This window comes from Phytophthora cinnamomi, assembly GCF_018691715.1.
Source record: "Phytophthora cinnamomi strain GKB4 chromosome Unknown Contig10, whole genome shotgun sequence".
In the NCBI taxonomy this organism is placed as follows: Eukaryota; Oomycota; class Peronosporomycetes; order Peronosporales; family Peronosporaceae; genus Phytophthora; species Phytophthora cinnamomi.
In genome coordinates this window covers 469,417-491,637 of record NW_027150943.1, presented here as the reverse complement: position 1 = coordinate 491,637, position 22,221 = coordinate 469,417, and the positions used below count along the sequence as shown (strand labels likewise).

The 22,221-nt window shown below is 55.5% G+C and overlaps 8 protein-coding genes across 10 annotated transcripts; 5 read left to right on the top strand and 3 right to left on the bottom strand.

The window, feature by feature from the left end:
* Positions 1–184: 184 nt before the first annotated feature.
* On the top strand, positions 185–1,174 carry IUM83_05643 (Protease inhibitor EpiC4; the record flags this gene model as incomplete). The annotated part of the gene is made up of 2 exons (XM_067929792.1): positions 185–617; positions 759–1,174. 2 exons carry the CDS (start codon positions 185–187, stop codon positions 1,172–1,174), a joined length of 849 nt encoding a protein of 282 aa, XP_067798304.1.
* Positions 1,175–1,941: 767 nt separating this feature from the next.
* Positions 1,942–3,024, top strand: IUM83_05642 (SAP domain-containing ribonucleoprotein; the record flags this gene model as incomplete). Its single annotated transcript, XM_067929791.1, has 1 exon — positions 1,942–3,024. The coding sequence occupies one exon, from the start codon at positions 1,942–1,944 to the stop codon at positions 3,022–3,024; it is 1,083 nt and encodes a 360-aa protein (XP_067798107.1).
* A 319-nt stretch (positions 3,025–3,343) lies between these two features.
* On the top strand, positions 3,344–4,600 carry IUM83_05641 (the record flags this gene model as incomplete). 2 transcript variants are annotated; one of them, XM_067929790.1, is made up of 1 exon in its annotated part: positions 3,344–4,600. In XM_067929790.1, one exon carries the CDS (start codon positions 3,344–3,346, stop codon positions 4,598–4,600), a length of 1,257 nt encoding a protein of 418 aa, XP_067798306.1. The 2 variants fall into 2 exon arrangements, with proteins under 2 accessions (XP_067798306.1, XP_067798305.1); XM_067929789.1 differs by having other exon boundaries at positions 3,767–4,600.
* A 2,272-nt stretch (positions 4,601–6,872) lies between these two features.
* On the bottom strand, positions 6,873–8,183 carry IUM83_05640 (L domain-like protein; the record flags this gene model as incomplete). Its single annotated transcript, XM_067929788.1, has 7 exons — positions 6,873–6,881; positions 6,964–7,158; positions 7,229–7,311; positions 7,375–7,532; positions 7,602–7,867; positions 7,963–7,998; positions 8,073–8,183. 7 exons carry the CDS (start codon positions 8,181–8,183, stop codon positions 6,873–6,875), a joined length of 858 nt encoding a protein of 285 aa, XP_067798360.1.
* A 124-nt stretch (positions 8,184–8,307) lies between these two features.
* IUM83_05639 (Mitochondrial Protein Translocase (MPT) Family) lies at positions 8,308–8,622 on the top strand (the record flags this gene model as incomplete). The annotated part of the gene is made up of 1 exon (XM_067929787.1): positions 8,308–8,622. The coding sequence occupies one exon, from the start codon at positions 8,308–8,310 to the stop codon at positions 8,620–8,622; it is 315 nt and encodes a 104-aa protein (XP_067798081.1).
* A 298-nt stretch (positions 8,623–8,920) lies between these two features.
* IUM83_05638 (CMGC/RCK/MAK protein kinase) lies at positions 8,921–10,411 on the bottom strand (the record flags this gene model as incomplete). Its single annotated transcript, XM_067929786.1, has 2 exons — positions 8,921–10,177; positions 10,256–10,411. The coding sequence occupies 2 exons, from the start codon at positions 10,409–10,411 to the stop codon at positions 8,921–8,923; spliced, it is 1,413 nt and encodes a 470-aa protein (XP_067798080.1).
* Positions 10,412–10,692: 281 nt separating this feature from the next.
* IUM83_05637 (NIPA protein 3) lies at positions 10,693–12,254 on the top strand (the record flags this gene model as incomplete). Its single annotated transcript, XM_067929785.1, has 4 exons — positions 10,693–10,998; positions 11,096–11,210; positions 11,282–11,412; positions 11,478–12,254. 4 exons carry the CDS (start codon positions 10,693–10,695, stop codon positions 12,252–12,254), a joined length of 1,329 nt encoding a protein of 442 aa, XP_067798084.1.
* A 135-nt stretch (positions 12,255–12,389) lies between these two features.
* Positions 12,390–14,807, bottom strand: IUM83_05636 (the record flags this gene model as incomplete). Of its 2 annotated transcripts, none has more annotated exons than XM_067929783.1 (1): positions 12,390–14,807. In XM_067929783.1, one exon carries the CDS (start codon positions 14,805–14,807, stop codon positions 12,390–12,392), a length of 2,418 nt encoding a protein of 805 aa, XP_067798083.1. The 2 variants fall into 2 exon arrangements, with proteins under 2 accessions (XP_067798083.1, XP_067798082.1); XM_067929784.1 differs by having other exon boundaries at positions 12,390–13,757.
* Positions 14,808–22,221: the final 7,414 nt, after the last annotated feature.

The window sequence follows — 22,221 nt, the reverse complement described above, 5'->3', positions numbered from 1 at the left end:
CCAAATACTTGGTCTCAATCAGGTCTGCCTCGTCCCATCTTTTGCCCGATCCCAGCTGGGCTTAGATTGGGTTCCCGTAGCAGTTCCAAATCTCTGGTCACTCTTGAAAAAGCCAGCTAAACCTCAAAGCGGCATACTCAAGGCCAGTCAAAGAAAGTCAAGCACACCTACCAGCCAGCCAACAATGCGCGTAGCTCTGTCCCTCTTCTTGGCGGCGATCCCGGCGCTGGCGACGGCGCGCAACGTGGTGACCATCGGCATGACCGGCGGCTGGAAGACGGCCAACGTGACGGAGGCGAACACGAAGCTGCTGGGCAACGCACTGAGCGGCGACAGCTACGCCGAGTCGGTGACCACGCGCGTGTGCTACTCGGAGGTGACGGCGCTGGAGACGCAGGTGGTGGCCGGCACCAACTACCGCTTCCACATCAGCGGCTGCGACGTCACGGACTCGGACGGCGCGTGCTCCAAGTCGACGCTGAAGGCCTGTAAGCCGGCGGAGTTCGTGGTCAAGGTCTTCGAGCAGACGTGGACGCAGACGCTCAAGGTCACGGCCATCACCGAGGTCGAGAGCAGCCGCAGCAGTGACAGCGGCGTGCAGAAGGGCGCAGTGCAGAGTACGTAAAGCGCGTTCTCTCTCTGTGGCTTGTGTGGTGATAGGAAGGAGCATTTTTAAAGACACACAAAACAATTCAACTTCCTTCGTATGTATGCACGTGTTGATTAACGTTTTATTGTTTGTGTGTGTGTTGCTGCAGTTCCTGAGGAGATGGTGGTGCAGTTGAAGGCGGCGGGCATGGCGGAGGACGAGAAAAAGGCTGTGGACGCCTGGATCCAAGCCAACGGGCTCAACCAGTACGGCGACGACGCCACCAGGATGTACACGGGAGGCACGCCGCTGTTTGACGAGAACACGGGCACGAGTCGCGACCGCTACGAGTACATCCTGAGCCACCACCCGGACCGCCCGTGGCTCGCGGAATCCGCCCAGACGACCACGCTATTTGCGACGGAGACGAAGGTGGAGGAGACTCAAGGACAGGGTTCCGTTGCCGGAGTGTTCGCGATGCTGGGGCTATTCACGGTGGTGCTGGCAGGCGTCGCGGTGCTCAAGATGCACCAAGGACGTCGCGAACGCTTCCGCTACAACCCCATTCACAGCCGCGAGCAGTAAGTAAGGCGCACTGAGGGAAGCAGCAGCAGCGGCGTGCACGAGTTGCTCAAAATATGAGCGGTTGGTTGTCATTTCTTTATGCCGCTGGGTTCGTGCATTTTTTCCGTGCCGTGCTAGTGAGACGCACTTACAAGTTGTCGACTTGAGCGGACTGCTATCCTCCTTATCGGGCCAGTGGAAGTGATGGCTTTGACAAGTTCAGGGAGGCCCATCGAGCGACTCGCTGGCAGCGACAAATGGCTGCAATGCACGACACTCAACAAAGGTATCGATTGCTGCACATTTACGTTCATGAAGAGTTCGTCCATCGGGTAAATTTCATCCTCACGAAGTTCGTGACGAACGAGGAATGGAGAAGATGTGCAAATGCCATCGACGAAAGGCGAACGGCGCAAGAGGTGAGAACAAGGTCGCAGCACGCGGGGAACTAATGGCTCTACGTGCACATTGCAGCGCGCACAGTTAGTGTGAGCTGAGCAGTGAGAAACGGAGGCCAGCGCGCGAAATGTGGTCGGCAGAGAGTGCTGGATCCCGTCAGGGAGCTCCATATATCGGCGCCTGTCGGTTAGCGGTCGAAGAGACGCTATCCTCCTGCTGCAGAGCGCTCTCCACCGTCCGCTGCCTTCTTCTCGCCTCACAGCGTGGAAGATCCCAGTTGCATTACGAACGAGACCGGAGAGCAGACCAGCCCGTCACAAGCAAGTTTGGTCGCTGCAGCCCAAGTGGATCGATCAATTCGACAGTCGCTATCAATTAGGCCACCCAGGATGGCTGATCAACTGGTACTGGTTGACGCGACACTAGCGTCGGAATCAAGAGACCACGACCGCTGCGGCGGGAAGGATTCCACCTCCGTCAATGCAGTTGTCAAGGGAGACGCTACGCCGATCGACACCGCGCAATGGTCATTAAGTGACGACTCCTTCCCGAACGAAGGCAGCGACGCGTTGGTCTTCGACACGATGGCGTCCTGGACGCTACTGCCGCTGACCGAGCAAGTGGTGCAACTCCTTCTGGACGCTGTGCGCTACAACAGCAACTACGCTCGCACGGTCACGACTCGAATCTGCCTCCACTACATCAACAGCATCCGCACGCGGGTGAGCAGCAACCTTATCGGATATCTCCTCTCCGTCGACGGGTGTACGAGCTCGGACGTTGAGGACACCGGTCGCTGCGATATCTACTACTGCCAGCCGCACGTGTATGAGGTGCAAATAACACAGAAGGCCATCGGGAGCACCGTGTTCATGGTTCAGTCGATCTACCAGACAATCGACCAGAAGTCTCTGGACGAAATGCGCTCGGAGGAGAGCAACTTGGACTTTTACATGCTCGCGGACGCTGTCACCACAGATACAGGAACCGACGCAGATGCGGTGATTCAACAGGACGACGTGCCGCCCCAGAACGACCAGCCCTTAGCATGGCAAGGCGACAGCGGTGGCTCCGAGTTCTTTGGCGACGAGGAGCCCATTGCGTGGGCTGACGATGTGAACAATTTCTGGGAGTCCCAGCCCGCTGTAGCGGAACACGTCACCGCCCAAACGATATCCCTTCGAGCTGAACCGTCTGCAGCAGATCAAGCTACTGGATCCGACCCAGGTGCTGAGCTGGTAGCCGTCGTTGGGATCGCAGTGGTAGCGGTCTCGACAATCGCTTTCGTGCTGGCGTTGGCTATTGCTCGGTTCCGTGCGAGAGCGAATGCAGCTAAGAGCACTATGAATCGGGAGTACTCACCGCTGCGCAGCACGCTCAACACTGCCGAGAACACAATCTCTATGACCAGCCGTGACAGCATCGCTGTAGACGCCAAGCCGGTCGCGGAGAAGGTGGAGTACTTCAGTTGAGTCTCGACTTGAGACTAGGTATTTCATTTGGGTTGCGTAGCAGAATCCGTAAGCTTGTCCTGCACTTGATTGACTCCATTGAGTACATGTAGCACCTTTAGCATTTCCCTCTCGCCAACCCAAACAGCCAACGCTGGCGACCTCATGCCGCTGGAGATCTCGGTGAGTTCAAAGGCCGCAGACTCCCTGCGTGAGTTCTCCGCCGTCCGCTGCAAAGATCCCAAGACAAAGATTTCAAGCCATCGACTAATCGGGAAGTCGAGCTCGTTCGTGCAGTTGCACCCTGCGGCAAAAGTGAATCGACTGATTCCCGATTGCCATGGTTGTGCCCAGGAAGGATGCGGAAGTTGCCAACATGCAGTTGAATGTGATGGCCGCGGATGCATCTTGGAAGACCATCACGTTGTCTCCGGACGTTCTCCAAGCGGCTCTGGATGCAGTGAGCTACAAGAAGAATTATAACCGCGTTGTCACCAACAAGTTCTGTCTGTACTACATCAACAGCATCAGCTCGCGAGTGGACAGTGGGCTTGTCAATTATCTTATCTCGGTTGACGGCTGTGAATCCTCGCAAGTCGTGGAGGGGGGCGTCTGCGATATCTACTACTGCAAGCCGTACAAGTACGAGTTGCAACTGGCCCAGAAAGCTGCTGGAAGTTACGAGTTCGGCGTGACGTCCGTCTGCAAGACGGTGGACCAACCAAAGTCCGCGGACGACATCAGAAGCGAATGGAGCAACGTAATGCCAGAGATACCCGCAGAGGTGCCGGCCCCGGAGGAAGAAGTCCCACCACCCTCAGTAGGAGAAGCCCCACCGGAGATTCCCTACCTCGAGCCAGAAATCCCAATCTTCGTGCCCGAGGGGTCATACGTCGGCCAGGACTTCCCGGTCGTTGGGCAGGAAACCCCCGTCATCGCACCGGAAAACCAGAACCAAGTCTCTGGACAAGGACAAGAAAATCATGTCATCACGACGGCGAGCCCATACCAGAACCAATACCAGAGCACATACCAAAGCACAGAATTCGTGCCGGCGCAAGAGAACCCAGTCGTCGTAACGGCGAGCCCAATCCAATGGGAGAGCCCATTATTCATGCCGGAAACCCCAGTTATCGTACCTAGCCCCGAACTGGTGCCTGAAGACACCGAGTATGGAGAGGAATGGTCCCGGTCCGGCGATGACGAAGAAGCTGTCGATTGGGCGGCAAACGATATGTGGCGGGACGCGCAGCCCGAGACGACGGAGGAGGCGCCCATGCCGGAGGAATGGACCCCTCCCCAGCCGATCTCGCTTCGTGCGGATACCGTGGGGCAAACCAGCGCTTTTGCATCGGGAATCCCTGCTATTGCTTCTATCGCCGGAGTAGCCGCCGTGTCAATAGCGATCGTTGCGGTGTTGGCTCTGGCCGTGGTTCGGTCTCGTGCGCGAGCAAACACTGCCAGACGCTCGTTGAACCCGGAGAAGGCACCGCTGCGCGGCGCTCCCAATACTGCCGATGTCATGATTTCCATGAAACATGAGGACGACAGTGCGGATGATACTGAGCCAAGTGGCGAGAATTGTGCATCACTTTAACAGTTGCGATCCTCTACTTGTGAGCTTCGTAGCACTACCCGTAAGCTCGTCTAGCACTTGCCATATTTTCCTTGAATACACGTTGTACTGCGAGCAACTCGAGCAATTTTAGCAACCCCGTTGGTGCGGCGCAGGTCTTTACCGAGATTCCAGCATTAATCCCGACTCAATTCCTAGGTCGGCAAAACCAAGCCCAACCGTGGCGGCGAATGGATCGGGGGCAATCGTACCACCATTGCCGCTACGACTCGTAGGCTACGAGGCCAATTACGCTAACTCCGGAGGTGGAGTGACTTGGTTCGCCACCCAGTAGATTGTTGCGGACGCAGCCCACCGGTCGCTGCGATATTGTCGGCCCTTCAGGTTCGGTTTGCATTTGGCTGAGAAGTCTCCCAGGAGCAGTGAGTTCATCGTGCGGTTGGTCTACAAGACCGTGGGTCAGAACTCCGGGAGGAGGGGAGCAATCTGGACTTCTTCATAACCCACGAAATGACCAAGGGGGCGGGAGTACTATGGGAAACAGTCGGCGAGAGAGAGCTCAAGCTTCCAACCAGCGACGACACTCTGAGGACTGGCGACGTGGAGGGATGGGGATCGCAGTCTGCCGTAATGGATACAACTACTACCAAGGCAACATCCCTTCGCAGTGAAGCAGTGACTTTGTCAGTCCCTCAATCAGAGCAAACTGTGGCAACTGCTTCGGGATCCACGGCAATCGTTGCTGGTGTTGGCATCGCCATAGTATCGATTTCGATCATTGTGTTTATGTTGGCATTGGTCAAGACTCGGTGGCGCGCACAAGCGAGTGCAACAAAAAACACAGCAGATCAAGAGGTTCCGTCCTTTTACGCTACATCGAACACCACGTCGAACTCTAGTGAGAACAGGATCTCGACAGCCAGCATGACAAGCATCGTTGGTGCAGACAACTTCGGATTCTTTATTTGAGCGTGCACAACTCCTGTTGAGTTTGGTTTAAAAATCAACAGTTGCTGCCAGAATCCCGTTAAAAAGAAAGATGCCGCCCAAGAAAAAGCGCTACATCCGCCTTTGCCGTGTACGACTTTAACTACGAAGATGACGAAGGAGGAGCGGCTGGAGCAGGAGCGCGTCAGTTCAAGTTAAACGGGAGAAGCAACGAACCTATCGTGTTAAACACAACACAGAAAGTCGAGCGCGGTACTGGAACAGACGCAGCCGCAAGATCAAGCCATTGTCCAGGGCAACAATGGTGATAAACTAGTACTCTACACGCAACATGCGTCTGTGGAGATCAAGATTGCGGGGGACATGCAGATGAAGATCCATGTGGGCGTGGGAGGTGAGGTTGGGGATATTGAGTGATATTGAAGGCATTATGGTGGGGCCTCTGCGGTTAATGAAAATACTCAAAGACCAGCAACTGCAGCGCGAATGCTACTTAACAAGTCCACGTGCTCAATTGGAGGTGGTTTCGCCTTAGTAGCTCTAGCAAGACCTCCACTTGATGACGCCTTGCCGAATATTTGATCACATGCATCGTTATCGGAAGAATTAGCACGGTTAGCCGAATTAACAAACACGTGACGAACTCCCACTGGTCCTGAGAAGTAAATATGCAATGAAATCGGGTTTCTCCAACGGTGATCTTCTTGTTCTGGGTTGCTTCCGGATTCAAATTGAGCTGGTGTGGGGCGGGTCAACTGAACGCGAACAGCAAGGTGCTCGCCCATGCGACAAAGTAGCGATCCATCGAGCTCATTACCGAGACAGTCGACTGACAGACATGAACCATCGCGTAGGTTGCCCTGAGCGTTCCATTGACGAAGAATTGCGCCACTACTCGTGTCGAATACCAATCCGTCTCCATCAGATGTCGTTGATAGCAGCGTTTTTCCGCTCGGGTATGCGTTTAGAAAGCCCACACCGGCGGGGTCGAAGCTCAAAGCTAGCTCTCCATCCTTGTGAGCTGCATACACCCGAAATCCGCTTCGTTCTGCGGTGCCCTCGAAGTCGACACTCACCGCTACACTACCCGAGGGCCATCTAGCAATAGCTGAGCCGTCATGCCGCACTTGAATAGCAGTCACCGAGCTGTTTGGATAAACGATTGAATATTCTTCTTCTTGATAAAAGGGCAGCATTGCACCTGAGCTTTGTCCACTCGGTGATGCAGCGGCTGGCTTTGATTTGGCACGGACTTTCGATTTTCCGTTGCCAGGTAAATGATGCTGGGGTTTCTTCTTCTGAAGAAAGCTGCCATTGTCGAAAGTCGGAAGTGTAAGCACCGAGCTCAATAAGGCTGAAATCCCACCATCTTTGGTGTCAGGCTTAGCTGGGGAAATCGGTTCATCGTCCGTTATCGGCTGCAGCATAGCTTCTACCATGTTCGAGGGTGTTGATATTTCGTTTTGATTGTCGGCAGTCTCAGCATTGGCAGCAGCAGTATAATATGGTTTTTGCATCTGAACACCTTCGTCTTCAAAATCCGACAAGTGAGTTTCCACCGGTTCCACATTGCCATCCACGGGAATAAAATCTTGAACAGGAAATGCTCGCATAATTTCCTCCGCCGTTATCTAAAGATACAGAAAAAATGTGACACAATTAAAAGGCTGGGAGTCTATCGAATCGCGGAGAGAAAAAGACCTGTTTCTTCGATTTCGGAGGCTTTGTCGGAATTGGAGGTGTCGTGTCAACTGAAACTTCAGATGCTTCGTTGGGCGTTGGCTCTACCGATAAACTGTTTCGTTAATAATGAAGTGCAGCTAGTATAGCTAAACGAGCACCCTTACCTTCGGCCCTGCCAGACAGAGAGAAAAGGGAGCAATCGGTGGCCCCCGAGTCTAATGCTCCTCGTTCTTCCGCATGCCTCGCCTCCTCTCTGAGCTCTTCCGTGACAACGACGGTATCGACTCGCCGCAGCCACGGGAGAACCTTAAGAACCGGCAAACTGGAACATCCATTGTGCCATGTCATAATTCGCGCAAAAGCAATGAGATAATGTACAGTTTTGGCGTACACATAGTCGTCTCGCTCCGTGCACGGGTTCGGGTGGATCACAAGAGTTTGAAGTGCAGTAAGCTGCACCAGATGCGCGAACTGTGCACTCTCAACTCGGTTATCTCTCACCCACAGTTCGTCGAGATGAGTCAATCCTGCAATCCAGCTCAAATCAGCGATTTGGTTGCTCGAACACTTGAGCACCAGCAGGTTCGACAGCGCCACCAGTTCCTGCAGACTTTCCACAGAGTTGTGGGAGATGTCCAAACAGCGCAACTCTCTCAACTGAAAGCGACACACACGAATGTGTCAGCCACAATATCACAACATACCTCGAGTAATGTAATGATACAATGGATCGTTGTTGCTTGGGCACCTACCTGCTTTAGCCCGCTCAAACTGGTGATGTCGTTAAACTTAAAAAAAAACAAATCCAACAGAAAAGTCAGCATTATTCCCAATTTTTAGCTTTCCTTCCATCCGGCCTAACCGCCACATTCAGGTACTGCGCATCGGGCATCACCCTCGCTACATCCTCCAGACTTGCCAGCTGCTCGTCCGCCACAATGAGCTGGCGCTCGAGTGCATTCTCGATCCGCATAATTGAAGTGTCCCTTCACTTCCCGAGTATTCTACCCGCGAGTTTTCGGGAACCCATTCAAGCGCATACACGCGGCCCTGGCCCCACCTATCATTTTAGAGACCGTAGGCGACGAAGTAGCAGCATGAACTTCGGCGGAATGATGGGCGGCGGCGCGGCCGCGACGCCGCAGCAGCCGTCGCAGCAGTCGCAGCTCATGATGGCCAAGGTGGAGATGGCCTCCTACGCGGACCTGTTCGAGCGCATGTCGCGCGTGTGCTTCCAGAAGTGCAAGTTCAAGTACAACGACGGCCAGCTGAACGTGGGCGAGATGAGCTGCATCGACCGCTGCGCCGGCAAGTACATGCAGGCCTACAGCTCGCTGGGCGTCAAGATGGCGCAGGTGGAGAAGGAGATCATGGACCAGGCGGCCGCGGGCGCCGGCGTGGGGCAGCAGTAAACAGGAGGAGACACAAGAGATAAAGTCAACAGGGAGGCTGCTGCTGGAGATCTAAATACTGTCTGTAGTGGCTTACGTTGCTGGTAGATTCGGCGAGTCGACTTGGCCTGCCTGCTGCTCTTTCGGGGGCACGGACGACGCAGCTTGTGGCTTGAATCCGGTCGCTCACTCATAGGACAACCCCGCTCTATCTACGCCTTCTAGCACGACACGTCTGGAGGTGGCGGCCTCCTCTTCGCTCGCGGGCCGCCGGGTGGTGCTCGTTCACATCGATGCACCTGCGTTTCCGCCGTGGGAGTCAGAAGTTGTGTCTGCTGTAGCCGCCCAGGCCTGCTCCACCCACGCCACCTCCTACGGCTGCGGTGGAGCCGAGCGGGAGACCGCCGCCGACGCCTGGGGGCACGTACGGTTGCCTGCCACCTGAATACGTCGCGCCGTCGCCTTCGCCACGGTACAGCATGCCAGGTGCGTACCGAGCTTGGCGCGTGTAGCGACTGCCTTGAGTGTCGCCCATGTTGCCGCTGTCCAAGCCCCGACCAGCTCCTGTCGGTGTTCCGCCTGAGAGCACGCTGCTTCCTGCTGCTGCCATCGCGTTCCGCTGAGGTACTCGCGGCATGCCGTACGATGACGCTGATGCGACGGTGGCTTGCTGTCGTAAGCTGCTGTATCCTCCGACGTCGACTACAGGTTGCTGGTTCCGGCTGAACTGTCCGCTTCCGCTGCGTTGACTTCCTGAGGATTTCTGCGGCGGTGTGAATGACGCCACCTTTTCTGTCGAGTCGGTGCGTTCGTACTGCTGCTGCTGAGTGCTGCCACCGGGTGTTGATACCGTCAGCGGCATGGTCACGTTCACGTTCACCTGGAAAAACGGGTACTGCAGCGCCTGACTTGATGTCGGTCGCTGGTTCGGGTCGAATTTGAGCAGGTCGGTCATGAGCTGAAGCGCCTCTGGACTCGCGTGCGGGATCAACTGCGCTAACGACGTGGGCACAAACTGCGGGAAGCGGTAGTTCATCTGCGCCGCGAGCTTCATGCCTTCCGGCCACGTGCTGTGCGTCGGATTGCCCAGCACAGAGCAGATTTTATATAGCTGGTCGCCTTCACTGCTTCCTGGAAACAGCGGTCGCAGGGTGAACATTTCGGCCATGATACAGCCCATGGCCCACGCGTCTATTGGCGAGTTGTACGTCGTGGACCGCAGCAACACTTCCGGGGCTCGGTACCAGCGAGTGGACACGTAGTCCGTGAACGGCGGGCGTGAGCGGATCTCCCGCGCCAGCCCAAAGTCGGCGACCTTGACGGTATCGCCCTTAACCAGCATGTTCTCCGGCTTGATGTCCCGGTGAAAGAAGCTGTGCTTGTGCATGAAGGCCAGGCCCTGCAGCATCTGGTACATGAGGTTGCGGATCTTGGACTCGGGGAAGTGTCGGTCGCGCTTCTTCATGGTGTCGTACAGGTTGCACTCCATGTACTCGAAGACGAAGTACAGCTCGTCGTTCTCGCGGATCACCTCCTTGAGCTTGATGATGTTGGGGTGGTTGAGCTTCTTGAGCGACTGCAAATTACACCAACAAAAAATATTGTCACTAAACTATCGGAGTTGCAGGATAAGGGAGTGCTAACCCGAGCGTACATTGACTTCGCGCAGCTGCATGCACTCCTCCCAGGAGTAGAACTTCTTCTTCATGCGCTTGATGGCCACCACCTCCCCGGACTGGCGGTTCACGGCCTTGAGCACGGACCCGTAGGTGCCGTCGCCCAGCTGCTTGGTGACCTTGTACCGATTCATGTTGCGGCGCGCGCTGCAGCCTCGTCGCGCTGCGGCTGCGTCTCCTGTTGCTGTTGCACTTTTCACGGCGGGTTGCCACCAGACAAGACCAAAGAGGCGCCCTGTTTAGACTGCAGACGAGAGGACGCGACCCGAGCAACCCATGGCTATAAATAGTCGCTCGACCGTTTCGTTCATCCTGCAAGTTGAAGTGGCAAGACACAAATCCTATCCAACGGCATATCGGTGCGTTCTCTTCAAACAGTCACACGGGGAGTGGAGTATCCACAGTATCCGCCGCCATGAAGACGTGGGAGGCCTTCGGCGCCGGCCTGGCCGTGGTGGCCTCCATCGTCTCGAACCTTGGCGTGAACATCCAGAAGTACTCGCACCTCAGCGAGGCGGCCAGGCCCGCGCGCGAGCGTCGGCCGTACGTGCGGCGGCCCGTGTGGTGGGTGGGCCTGGCGCTCGTGGCGCTGGGCAGTCTGGGCGACTTCGCGGCCTTCGGCTTCGCCACGCAGTCGCTGGTGGCGGCGCTGGGAGGGGGCGCCACGCTGGTCGCCAACGTCATCACGGCGCAGTGTCTGAACGGAGAGAGACTGTACAAGGTGGGCGGTTAAGTGTAGCCTAAACGGAGTTGCATTTGCATGCTGCTATTGTTTCTCTAACCGTAAGTGATTTGTTGCATTCGACTTTTCTGTTCAGACGGATATGGGGGGAGTGTTTTTCGTCATCCTGGGCGTGGTGATCATCGCGTGGATCGCCGAGCCGAACGTCGAGTACCCGCTGCCGGAACTGGAGCAGAGATTCGTCCGGACGCGTGAGTGGTGCTGTGGGAACCTTGGTTAGAGTGTTAATTTGCTGATTATTTTTTCTGCTTTGTTGTTGCAGCATTCGTGGTGTACATCACTTGTGTGGGGGTTTGCTCCGTGAGTATGCTGGCCACCATCAAAGGCTCAGTTGCGAATCGGCTCAAGAACCAGGTCTACTGGTCAAACAAGCGCCAGAAGAAACTCATGAAGGTTCGACCAGCAAGCTATTCTCTTTTTCAATAACTTGGCGTCTAACATTTTTTTTTTTGCTGTAGCAATTTGAGATTCGGGTCCAGCGGCTGGAGCAGAGGCTTCTGGACATGGAGGTGAAGCTGCTTCAAGTCACTACTTCACCTTCGCCGCTCCCGACGGGGCTCATCAACCCACCGGCCATGAGCAAGGAGCTCCGAGAATTGATCGACTCGACCAATGCAGAAGACGTCGATGCAGACGAAGAGGCTGCAGCCAGGGAGTCACGAGTGCCGTACTACTATGCCATCTGCTCGGGTATCGTGGGCGCTATGACAGTGCTGTTGGCCAAGTGCTCCGCCATCATGATAGCTCTTACGCTCAAGGGCGACAACCAGTTCAGATACGGCTTGACCTACATTTTCCTGGGCGGCATGTTCGTGTGCATCCTCGTGCAGACGCACTTCCTCAACATGGCCACGGCTCTGGGGGACATCATGACCGTGTTCCCTATTTTCCAGGCTTGCTGGATCACCTTCAGCGTTGTTGGCGGTGCCATCTTCTACCAGAACGACGATGAACCGTTTCCTACGACCGACAAAGTGTTCTATCCAATCGCGTTGCTGTCGATCGCCACGGGTGTCGGACTGCTCGTACAGCACAACTCTTCGAGCTCGAGTGATGCCAAGACAAGTGGAGGAGGCAAACTAGGTGCGAAGACACGAACGGGAGGTCGTGCCGTTGGTTTTGACGATAAGGACGACGAGGATGACATTCTTCTCAGTGCCGATGCTTCCATGAGCTCGCCTCTGTTACCGGCGGGCTCGCGGGAAGACGAGGGCTACTTGCACCTCAGTGCGTAGGTGCATTATCCAAAAACTTACGTCGTTGTTTCTATAAAGTGGAAAGTCAATCAAAATTCTATTGAAATGCATCGAAAAGATTTCAATTTCAATGTAGTAGTGCAAAACACAACTCTAGACCGAGTTACGGATACTCTAATCATCATCGACGATAATGTCCGGGAAGTCATCATCATCGTCGTCGTCAGCCTCAACGGTGGTGAGAGGGGCCTCCTTCTCGTCATCACTGTCCTTGACACGCTTCGCGGCAGGCTCGTCATTGCCTTCTTCGTCATCATCTTCATTTTCTTCCGTCTCGGTTTTCTTAGCGTCAGCGGATGTCTCGGCAGTAGCCTGAGGCCGGACGTCATCGTAGTCCTCCTCTTCATCATCATCATCATCTTCTTCCTCCTCTTCCTCGGTAACAGCAGGGGCCTCCTTCTTTTTCGCCTCTGCTGGTTTATCTTCCTGCTCAGGCTTCGCATCCTCGTCATCACTTTCATCGCGTTCGTTGTCATCCCAGTCCATGGCATCGCCCAGGACAGCAGACTCCTTCGACGTGGCCCGCGAAGCGTTTCCAAACCGATAAGTTTCCTGCTCCTTGTTGGGATTCTGCTGGAAGTTGATCGCCATTGGGGGAGCACGCGGGTGCAGCATAGCCTCTCCAGCGTTGAGTGCGACAAGCTGGAGAGCCGAGGAAGCACCACCACTGCCAATGCTGCGGCGCTGCCAGTACTGGAGTCCATGAAGCAGGTTGGCCGCGTGCGAGCCTGAGGCATCAGCCGTCACAGCACCCGAGAGAAGAGCCAGGGCTACCGGGTCAATGGCACCAACCTGACCGGTCCCGACCACATGCCGACGCTGAACAGCCTTCAGCGCGATTTCGCTAGTCAACGAACGGGTTTCTTCGGGCAACAAACTCCCGTAGACATTGACGCAGCCAGCGATGGCCGTCAACACGGCTTCGAGCGTCAGTGCAACAACCGATTCGTCGCGCAGAGATACAAAACTGGCCTGCCCAGCAGCCGCGTTGCCTCCGTTGAGGGCAGCGAGCGTTGCAGCGGCAGCCGCCTGACGCTTGCGCTTCTTACTCTTGCCGCCACCGTTCTTCGCGTCATTCTGCTGAGCCGCCAGAGCCTTCGCCACGCTGTTTGAAGTGCCAGCAGTGTTGGACTTCTCATCGAGGCTGCGCTTGCAGCGCGAAACCAACTCATTCAGAAGAGGCACACCAAGCTTTTCAACCGTACTGGCACCAAGACGACGCGCGCACACCGCCGTAGCGTCAGCCAGCGCCTGGAGGTCCTCACCGTCACCCACGCTTTCCGAAGCAAGCAGAAGGACACGGGTGATCTTGCTCGCGTGACGCAGGGCACAAATTCCCGTACGTTCCACAACCGCGCTCAACGCGCGCAGTGCCTGTGCGTGAACGCGAGGCAGCACAGCGTACACAACACTAATCGGCAGTCGCACACCGTCGTCCGAGACACCAGTGTGCTTGCCCACCTCGTGCGCGCGCACCCCCATCGCGCGTCGCGCAAACGTCACCACTTCGGGCAGCACCTGTTGGGCCTCTCTCTCCGAGATCTGTCCGCGGCTCTGCGTAGCCGTCCGAGCGCTCAGCAGCTCGTGCAGCGCGCTCAGCGCGCGCGTCATCCTGGCTAGCGTAACTTCAGCACGCTGGTAGACTGGCAGCTGCGCGCTGGCAGCACCCTGCACCCAGAGCTTCTTGCCCGTCACGCCTTCCGTCGAGGGCACCACGGCGCGCTTGCCGGCCAGCAAGTCCAGCTGCTGGTGCGCGGCCTCGAGCGCCTTCTGCGCCATCTGCGTCCAGACCTGCTGCGGCTTGTCCGACGCGTTGCACAGCAGCGCCAAGCAGGTCGCCGCCTTCTGCGCCACGGCATCATCGTCCTCCTCCGCCGACGGGAAGAGCGTGCCCACGCACGCGGTCTCGATCTTCACGGCGAAGCTCCTGAGAGAGTTGGGCGACGCGCGTAGCAGCTTGTTCACCAGCTCCAGCTGCGCCAGCGTCAGCGCCGCGCTGCTCTTCCTCGACAGCAGCGCCACCAGCGGCTGCAGCAGCTTGGCTAGCAGCTCCAGCGCCTCGCGGCGCGCGTCGGGGCTGTAGCTGTCAACGTGGCGCAGCAGGGCCAGAGCCACGCCGCACGCAGCGGCCGCGGCGAGCTCGGCGTCGTCGTCCTGCGTCTTGGCCGCCTGCAGCTGCTTGAGCAGCTTCACGACGCGCTCCAGCAGCCTGGAGGCCAGCGCCTCGAGGCGCGCGAGCGGGCTCTGACGCGCCGTGGTCAGCAGCAGCTCCCAGCCGACGCGGCGCGCCGGCACGGAGCCCTCCGCGAGCTGCAGCAGGCGCGCGTCCCACTTGGCCAGCGCCTTGCCATCCGTCACAAGGCCGAACACGTTGTGGCGCTCCAGCGCCTCGCGCAGCGCCACGTGCTGCGCCAGGAAAGAGGCCAGCGCGGCGGCGTCGCGCTCCAGGTCGCTGGGCAGCGCCAGCGCCAGCACGGACGACAGCAGGTTGCGCGCCAGGGCCGTCTCCACGGCGCGCGGGTCCGACGTCATGACTGTTGCAGTGCAAGAGGTGAAATGGGTGGTTGGATCGGAGCTGCTTGGGTTTTATCACTCCGAAGCCCAAAATAAGATTTTTCTTGTTTTGGGCTATGCAATTGCGTGGACCACATTTAGAACCCAATCTTAATCGTTAAAAAAACTTGCTTCGTTCACAACATTTGCTGACAAACACAGCAAAACGCGAGAACGCAGGCCCGCTTGAAATCGCAGTTCGTTGTTTTTCTTTTTAAATTAAAATTGATGCAATACAGGTTTTGCAAAATTACCTGGTAATCTTACAAAATTTCTCGGTGAGTTACGTGTTGGTTTGCGGTACTACATAATATTAACATCGGTGTCAATAAGAGTGTTTTAACACCATTTCTTTGTTCCGTGGTCATATGAAACTTAGCTGCATTTAAAAAATTAAATTCGCAAATGCTCTGACTCTCATCAAACTTGGTGAAGTTTGCCATTAGCATCTACAAAGTCTCTTGACGAAGATTGGTTGATCTGTGCCGACTCCTTCACGCGTGAACATCTCGCTCACCAACCTTGCTCTTCGTGCGACCCAAACGGCCAGGTTGTTACCCATTAGCTTACCCACTCTAAAGCATCCTTTCGATAGGCCACAAAGAGATCCATGCGGCCTGCAATCATGGAGAAGGAAAATACTCGCTGTTCCTGTAACGTGAAAGTGTGCCCTGTCCCGGAGTGCCTTCAGTGTTCTCGGTGCGGCTGTGGCCACGACGGTCTGTCCGTTGAAGCCAAATTGGCACGTGGAAGGGGTAGACCGAAAGCGATATCGCCCGTCCCGAAAGCACCTATTACGCCAGTGCAGAGACAACGTCGGCCTCGTCAGGAGAAAAGTTGGTTCATGAGCCCTCCTCCGCTTATCCCCACACCTTCACAGCGCCAAATACCTGGATATAAGGCTATCATGGAGTTTTTTTTGGAAAGTCAAGTGACCGGATCGCTTACGTTGGAAAAAATATTGACTCCGCCAAGGCTCGTTCTTCGTCAATGTTCTGCGACAAACTGGAGCCGACCTTCAAAGAGACATCGGTGCGCACAGTCATCACAAACCTGTATATGACACTGCTAACGTGCATTGCTGAATCACTTTGTGGCGAGGATGGTGCGCACGCTTAGCTTCAGGTATATGTGCTCTGGCTCGTTACTCCGAACCAGATGTATCCCTTTTTATCTTCGATCGAATCAGAATCAGTTATTGACAAGCAAGAACTGCGTAACACTATGACCCCCCTAGAGCACCGTGTTGCTCGAGCTGTGTTATGCCAGTCATTGGTTTTGGAAAGAGCTTCATCTTGCTGCAGAAGTGTTTACTGTAATGGTGCCCAGTTACATCAGTAGGTAGGTTGAATTTACATAAGTAGGTGAGTCAGCACATGCTAGCCGTGTGCTGATACCGCATCGCCTGATTGGTTGAAATAGGGGGAGTCAGACCCCATTCACCCAATTAGGTGCTGACCTGTATTTGAGTGGTTCACAAGAGACCAGGGGCAGCCGCCCTGGATCTAAAATAAAACAGAGTTGATTTTCACCAAGACTAACTACTTGGTTTTCTTAATTCCGAGTCGGAACCTAAGCTTCCTCACGCTACGTGTAAGCTAGTGACATGCACACACCTGACCCCGTTACATTTACTGGCTTCAACGTGTGGCGAAGAAGCTATTGGAGGGGCAAGCGTGACTATGATATCTTAACTGCTGAGGGCCCTCTGAGAAACCCACGCTGGTGTCGCGGAACCCGGGATGTTTCCGAAGAAGGAAATTTATTAATGAGCAAAAGCAAAGCAAAGCAAATCGAGCGCTTCCGCGAGAGCGCACTCCTACATGAAGCTGAAGTGAGAGCATGCCATCGCCCACTAACGGTGAGAACCGCGTGCCAGCGTGGCAGACGCGAAGGAGCGCCAGCAACGCCGAGATATGGCGGCGCAGGGCACTCCCGTCAACTTCGATGTTGGCGATTTTGTGTTGTGGTCGAGAATCGATAAACGCTTGCCGAACAACAAGCTATTGGGTCATTGGGTCGGCCCATTCAGAGTGGTCACTGCTCTCGTCCACTCCTTTGAAGTTGAGCACCTGGTCACCGGACGAAAATACGATGTGCATGCCTCTCGTCTGAAGTTTTACGCAGACGCCGAGCTGAACATGACTACAGAGCTTTTGGAACTGGTCTCGAACCAAGGCATGCTTCTAGGAGTCGAGCCGTTTATTGACCACCGCTACAACCACGACTTGGATCGTTGGGAGCTTTTGTCTCGTGGGTCGGTCTCCAGGCTGTCGGAAATTCATGGGAAAAGCTAACCACGTTGATGCATGACGTCCCCGAAAAGGTGCGCGGGTACGTCGGCGCTGCTCAAGACGACGGGCTCAGCGCTCAGCTTGACTAGTAGCACGATGCTGCTGCCGCATCCAAGCTTTGGAGGGCACTGTCGCCGTGATGACGGTCAAAGTTCAAGCTTGGGCTGCGTTGCAGCACGAGTTCTCGCTGGTGCCCAATCAGCTCGTCTTCGGACGGCAGGACGCGCGCCAAGATTATGGCATGGTAAGCTAGTGGACTGGGGCTCGTGCAGCGAAGAGCGAAGCTGATCCACAAAACCGCCAATATCGCGAAGGTCGACAATGCGTTCAGCTCGTTCACTGCCAGCATGCACTGCGATAGCGTCCAGTGCTGAGGACGCTGGCAGTCCCGTGAACACCTCCACGGGGGCGTGTCCAGCGAGAGATGGGACTGGAGTGTGGTATAGGTTGGCTTGAATAGCAGGCAACTGGTAAGACCACTCATGTTGGTCCAGGCCATATTCCATCAGCAATGCCCGGAGGACTTGCAGGACATCCTTGTTTAACATTTCCACCGTTCCATTCAGCCAAGGTGAGTATACAGGTGTGAAATGTAGCTCCAGCTTCAGCCACGCTGCAAGATGTTTCACCATTTCGTTCCGGAAATGGGTCACTTGGTCGGAAAGGAGAGTCTGTGGCAAACCATACCGCGCATACCAGAGTGTCAGCGACTCTGCAGCAACGTAGGCGGTTGGTGTGGCACATGGAGACAACTCGCAGAAGTGAGACAAACCATCCTTCACTACCAACAAGTACTTCGAGTCGCCATAACTTTCACCAAGGGACAGGAAATCCCAATGCACCACCTCATTCCTCTGCGTCGACGTCAGCAGAGGGCCACATGGTCGCGGAATTTGACGTGGGCCCTTGAAGTGTTTACAGAGTAGACACTGCCGACCGAACTTGTCCACATTATCGTCCACATTCACGACGTAAAATCGTTCCTTCAGCACCAACGCCATAGCATCCTGGCGCAGATGGCCTTGCAAGCCGCAATGGGCGACGACCGTAATTCGGGCGAGCAGATCTTTGGCTGTCCACTGTCACCACACCATCCTCTTCCTCCTCCGAAGCGTGCTGCAGCCGCGAGCGCTCACGGGAGGCAGCAAGTTGGGCAGCGTGGATATCAGCGCGCTTGGGAAAAACAAATTGGTCGTCTGCTGGAGATAGGTCCTCCACGGGGACAATGTGGTAACTGCGTGTCTGAACAGCGGCCACAGCCACGATATCGCGGGCGTGCCTCAAATGTTCTTGTCGCCAGGAATGTGTTCGACAATGAAGTGAAGACCACATAGTTGCATCGCCCAACGTTGTAAGCGATCCCGAACGTGTTTTTTTAGCTCAACATTGGGCGCAAAAATGTAAGCCAGGTTTGCATGATCGCAGAAGAGGCGGAGCCCACGAGGTCGTAGTAGGAGATAGTCGAGATCGTGGCAGGCTTTAACAATCGGTAAGCCTCCTTCTCCACTACGGTCCAGTTTAACTCGAAGTGTTTGAACATACCGCCCTTGCACACGATCATCTCATGGTTCTGTTCGTCGACAGGCCGGGACACATCCCAGTGTCGGACCTGCGTGACAATGATCGAGTAGCCTGTAGCAGAAGTGTCCGTGAAGAGCAGCAACTGGGCATCCAGATCGGGAAAAACCATCAACGCGGAGGATTTCACCGATGACACAACAGCTTGGTACGCGGCTTCTTCATCAGCAGTCCAAGTAGTAGGCACATTCAACGCATTGCGACAGCGCCGACCAATTCGGTTGCGCTCCGCATTCTGTTTGTGTTGTAGCGGGGCAGTAATTCTCGAGTAGTCAGGAAGTGAGTCGTGTAGCCAATTCGTGGCGCACACGAAGTACTGTAGATCGGCGACTGTCGCCTGTCAGAATCGTCCATAGAAAGGTCCATCTTGAGATTTTGCCGGAACAGCGACGTGACATCTGGCACGAACTCGTTCTTGAGCGTGTGGCAGCGTGCCTTGACAGCGTTCATGATGTCCTCATCCGTCACGGAGTCGAGCGGCTTCTTCAGCACGTACGTGGCTAGGTTCTTCAGCGTCGCTGGCTTCAGACAACCTTTCACTGTAGCCACTACGTTCTCAAACGTCTCGCCAGTAGTCGTGCAACGGTGCTGCATCTTCTCCACGTAACGTTTTCATTCGCGGAGCCACTCAATAAGAGCAGCGTGCTCCCAGCTTGACAATTCTGGACCACGGATGACCTCGAAGATCGGCTGGGGGATCGACATGTCCACGTCGCCGTCGGAGTCCACCATGTAGTGTGGCCACGGCATGGTTGACGTTGAAGCTGAAGTTACCGAACTTACGTAAGACGGGTGCGAACTTCCAACTCACACTTAGTCGACAATAGTCCGTAGTGTCCACGACACAACGACCTGCAGGAGTCTCCTCCGGTCGACGCGCGCACCGAAGAGGCGAAGTATCGGACAGTGGCGTCCGGGATCAACAAACGCGAGAGCTAGGTTTCCGAAGAAGGAAATTTATTAATGAGCAAAAGCGAAGCAAAGCAAATCGAGCGCTTCCGCGAGAGCGCACTCCTACATGAAGCTGAAGTGAGGGCATGCCATCGCCCACTAACGGTGAGAACCGCGTGCCAGCGTGGCAGACGCGAAGGAGCGCCAGCAACGCCGAGATATGGCGGCGCAGGGCACTCCCGTCAACTTCGATGTTGGCGATTTTGTGTTGTGGTCGAGAATCGATAAACGCTTGCCGAACAACAAGCTATTGGGTCATTGGGTCGGCCCATTCAGAGTGGTCACTGCTCTCGTCCACTCCTTTGAAGTTGAGCACCTGGTCACCGGACGAAAATACGATGTGCATGCCTCTCGTCTGAAGTTTTACGCAGACGCCGGGCTGAGCATGACTACAGAGCTTTTGGAACTGGTCTCGAACCAAGGCATGCTTCTAGGAGTCGAGCAGTTTATTGACCACCGCTACAACCACGACTTGGATCGTTGGGAGCTTTTGTCTCGTGGGTCGGTCTCCAGGCTGTCGGAAATTCATGGGAAAAGCTAACCACGTTGATGCATGACGTCGGCGCTGCTCAAGACGACGGGCTCAGCGCTCAGCTTGACTAGTAGCACGATGCTGCTGCCGCATCCAAGCTTTGGAGGGCACTGTCGCTGTGATGACGGTCAAAGTTCAAGCTTGGGCTGCGTTGCAGCACGGGTTCTCGCTGGTGCCCAATCAGCTCGTCTTCGGACGGCAGGACGCGCGCCAAGATTATGGCATGGTAAGCTAGTGGACTGGGGCTCGTGCAGCGAAGAGCGAAGCTGATCCACAAAACCGCCAATATCGCGAAGGTCGACAATGCGTTCAGCTCGTTCACTGCCAGCATGCACTGCGATAGCGTCCAGTGCTGAGGACGCTGGCAGTCCCGTGAACACCTCCACGGGGGCGTGTCCAGCGAGAGATGGGACTGGAGTGTGGTATAGGTTGGCTTGAATAGCAGGCAACAGGTAAGACCACTCATGTTGGTCCAGGCCATATTCCTTCAGCAATGCCCGGAGGACTTGCAGGACATCCTTGTTTAACCTTTCCACCGTTCCATTCAGCCAAGGTGAGTATACAGGTGTGAAATGTAGCTCCAGCTGCAGCCGCGCTGCAAGATGTTTCACCATTTCGTTCCGGAAATGGGTCACTTGGTCGGAAAGGAGAGTCTGTGGCAAACCATACCGCGCATACCAGAGTGTCAGCGACTCTGCAGCAACGTAGGCGGTTGGTGTGGCACATGGAGACAACTCGCAGAAGTGAGACAAACCATCCTTCACTACCAACAAGTACTTCGAGTCACCATAACTTTCACCAAGGGACAGGAAATCCCAATGCACCACCTCATTCCTCTGCGTCGACGTCAGCAGAGGGCCATATGGTCGCGGAATTTGACGTGGGCCCTTGAAGTGTTTACAGAGTAGACACTGCCGACCGAACTTGTCCACATTATCGTCCACATTCACGACGTAAAATCGTTCCTTCAGCACCAACGCCATAGCATCCTGGCGCAGATGGCCTTGCAAGCCGCAATGGGCGACGACCGTAATTCGGGCGAGCAGATCTTTGGCACTAGTGGGGACCCAAAGGCGGCTGTCCACTGTCACCACACCATCCTCTTCCTCCTCCGAAGCGTGCTGCAGCCGCGAGCGCTCACGGGAGGCAGCAAGTTGGGCAGCGTGGATATCAGCGCGCTTGGGAAAAACAAATTGGTCGTCTGCTAGGGGGCGGAGCGGAGATAGGTCCTCCACGGGGACAATGTGGTAACTGCGTGTCTGAACAGCGGCCACAGCCACGATATCGCGGGCGTGCCACCGGGAAACAATATCCGCTCAAATGTTCTTGTCGCCAGGAATGTGTTCGACAATGAAGTGAAGACCACATAGTTGCATCGCCCAACGTTGTAAGCGATCCCGAACGTGTTTTTTTAGCTCAACATTGGGCGCAAAAATGTAAGCCAGGTTTGCATGATCGCAGAAGAGGCGGAGCCCACGAGGTCGTAGTAGGAGATAGTCGAGATCGTGGCAGGCTTTAACAATCGGTAAGCCTCCTTCTCCACTACGGTCCAGTTTAACTCGGAGTGTTTGAACATACCGCCCTTGCACACGATCATCTCATGGTTCTGTTCGTCGACAGGCCGGGACACATCCCAGTGTCGGACCTGCGTGACAATGATCGAGTAGCCTGTAGCAGAAGTGTCCGTGAAGTGCAGCAACTGGGCATCCAGATAGGGAAAAACCATCAACGCGGAGGACTTCACCAATGACACAACAGCTTGGCACGCGGCTTCTTCATCAGCAGTCCAAGTAGTAGGCACATTCAACGCATTGCGACTGCGCGACCAATTCGGTTGCGCTCCGCATTCTGTTTGTGTTGTAGCGGGGCAGTAATTCTCGAGTAGTCAGGAAGTGAGTCGTGTAGCCAATTCGTGGCGCACACGAAGTACTGTAGATCGGCGACTGTCGCAGGTAGTGGAAGTTCTGTCAGAACACAATCGTCCATAGAAAGGTCCATCTTGAGATTTTGCCGAAACAGCGACGTGACATCTGGCACG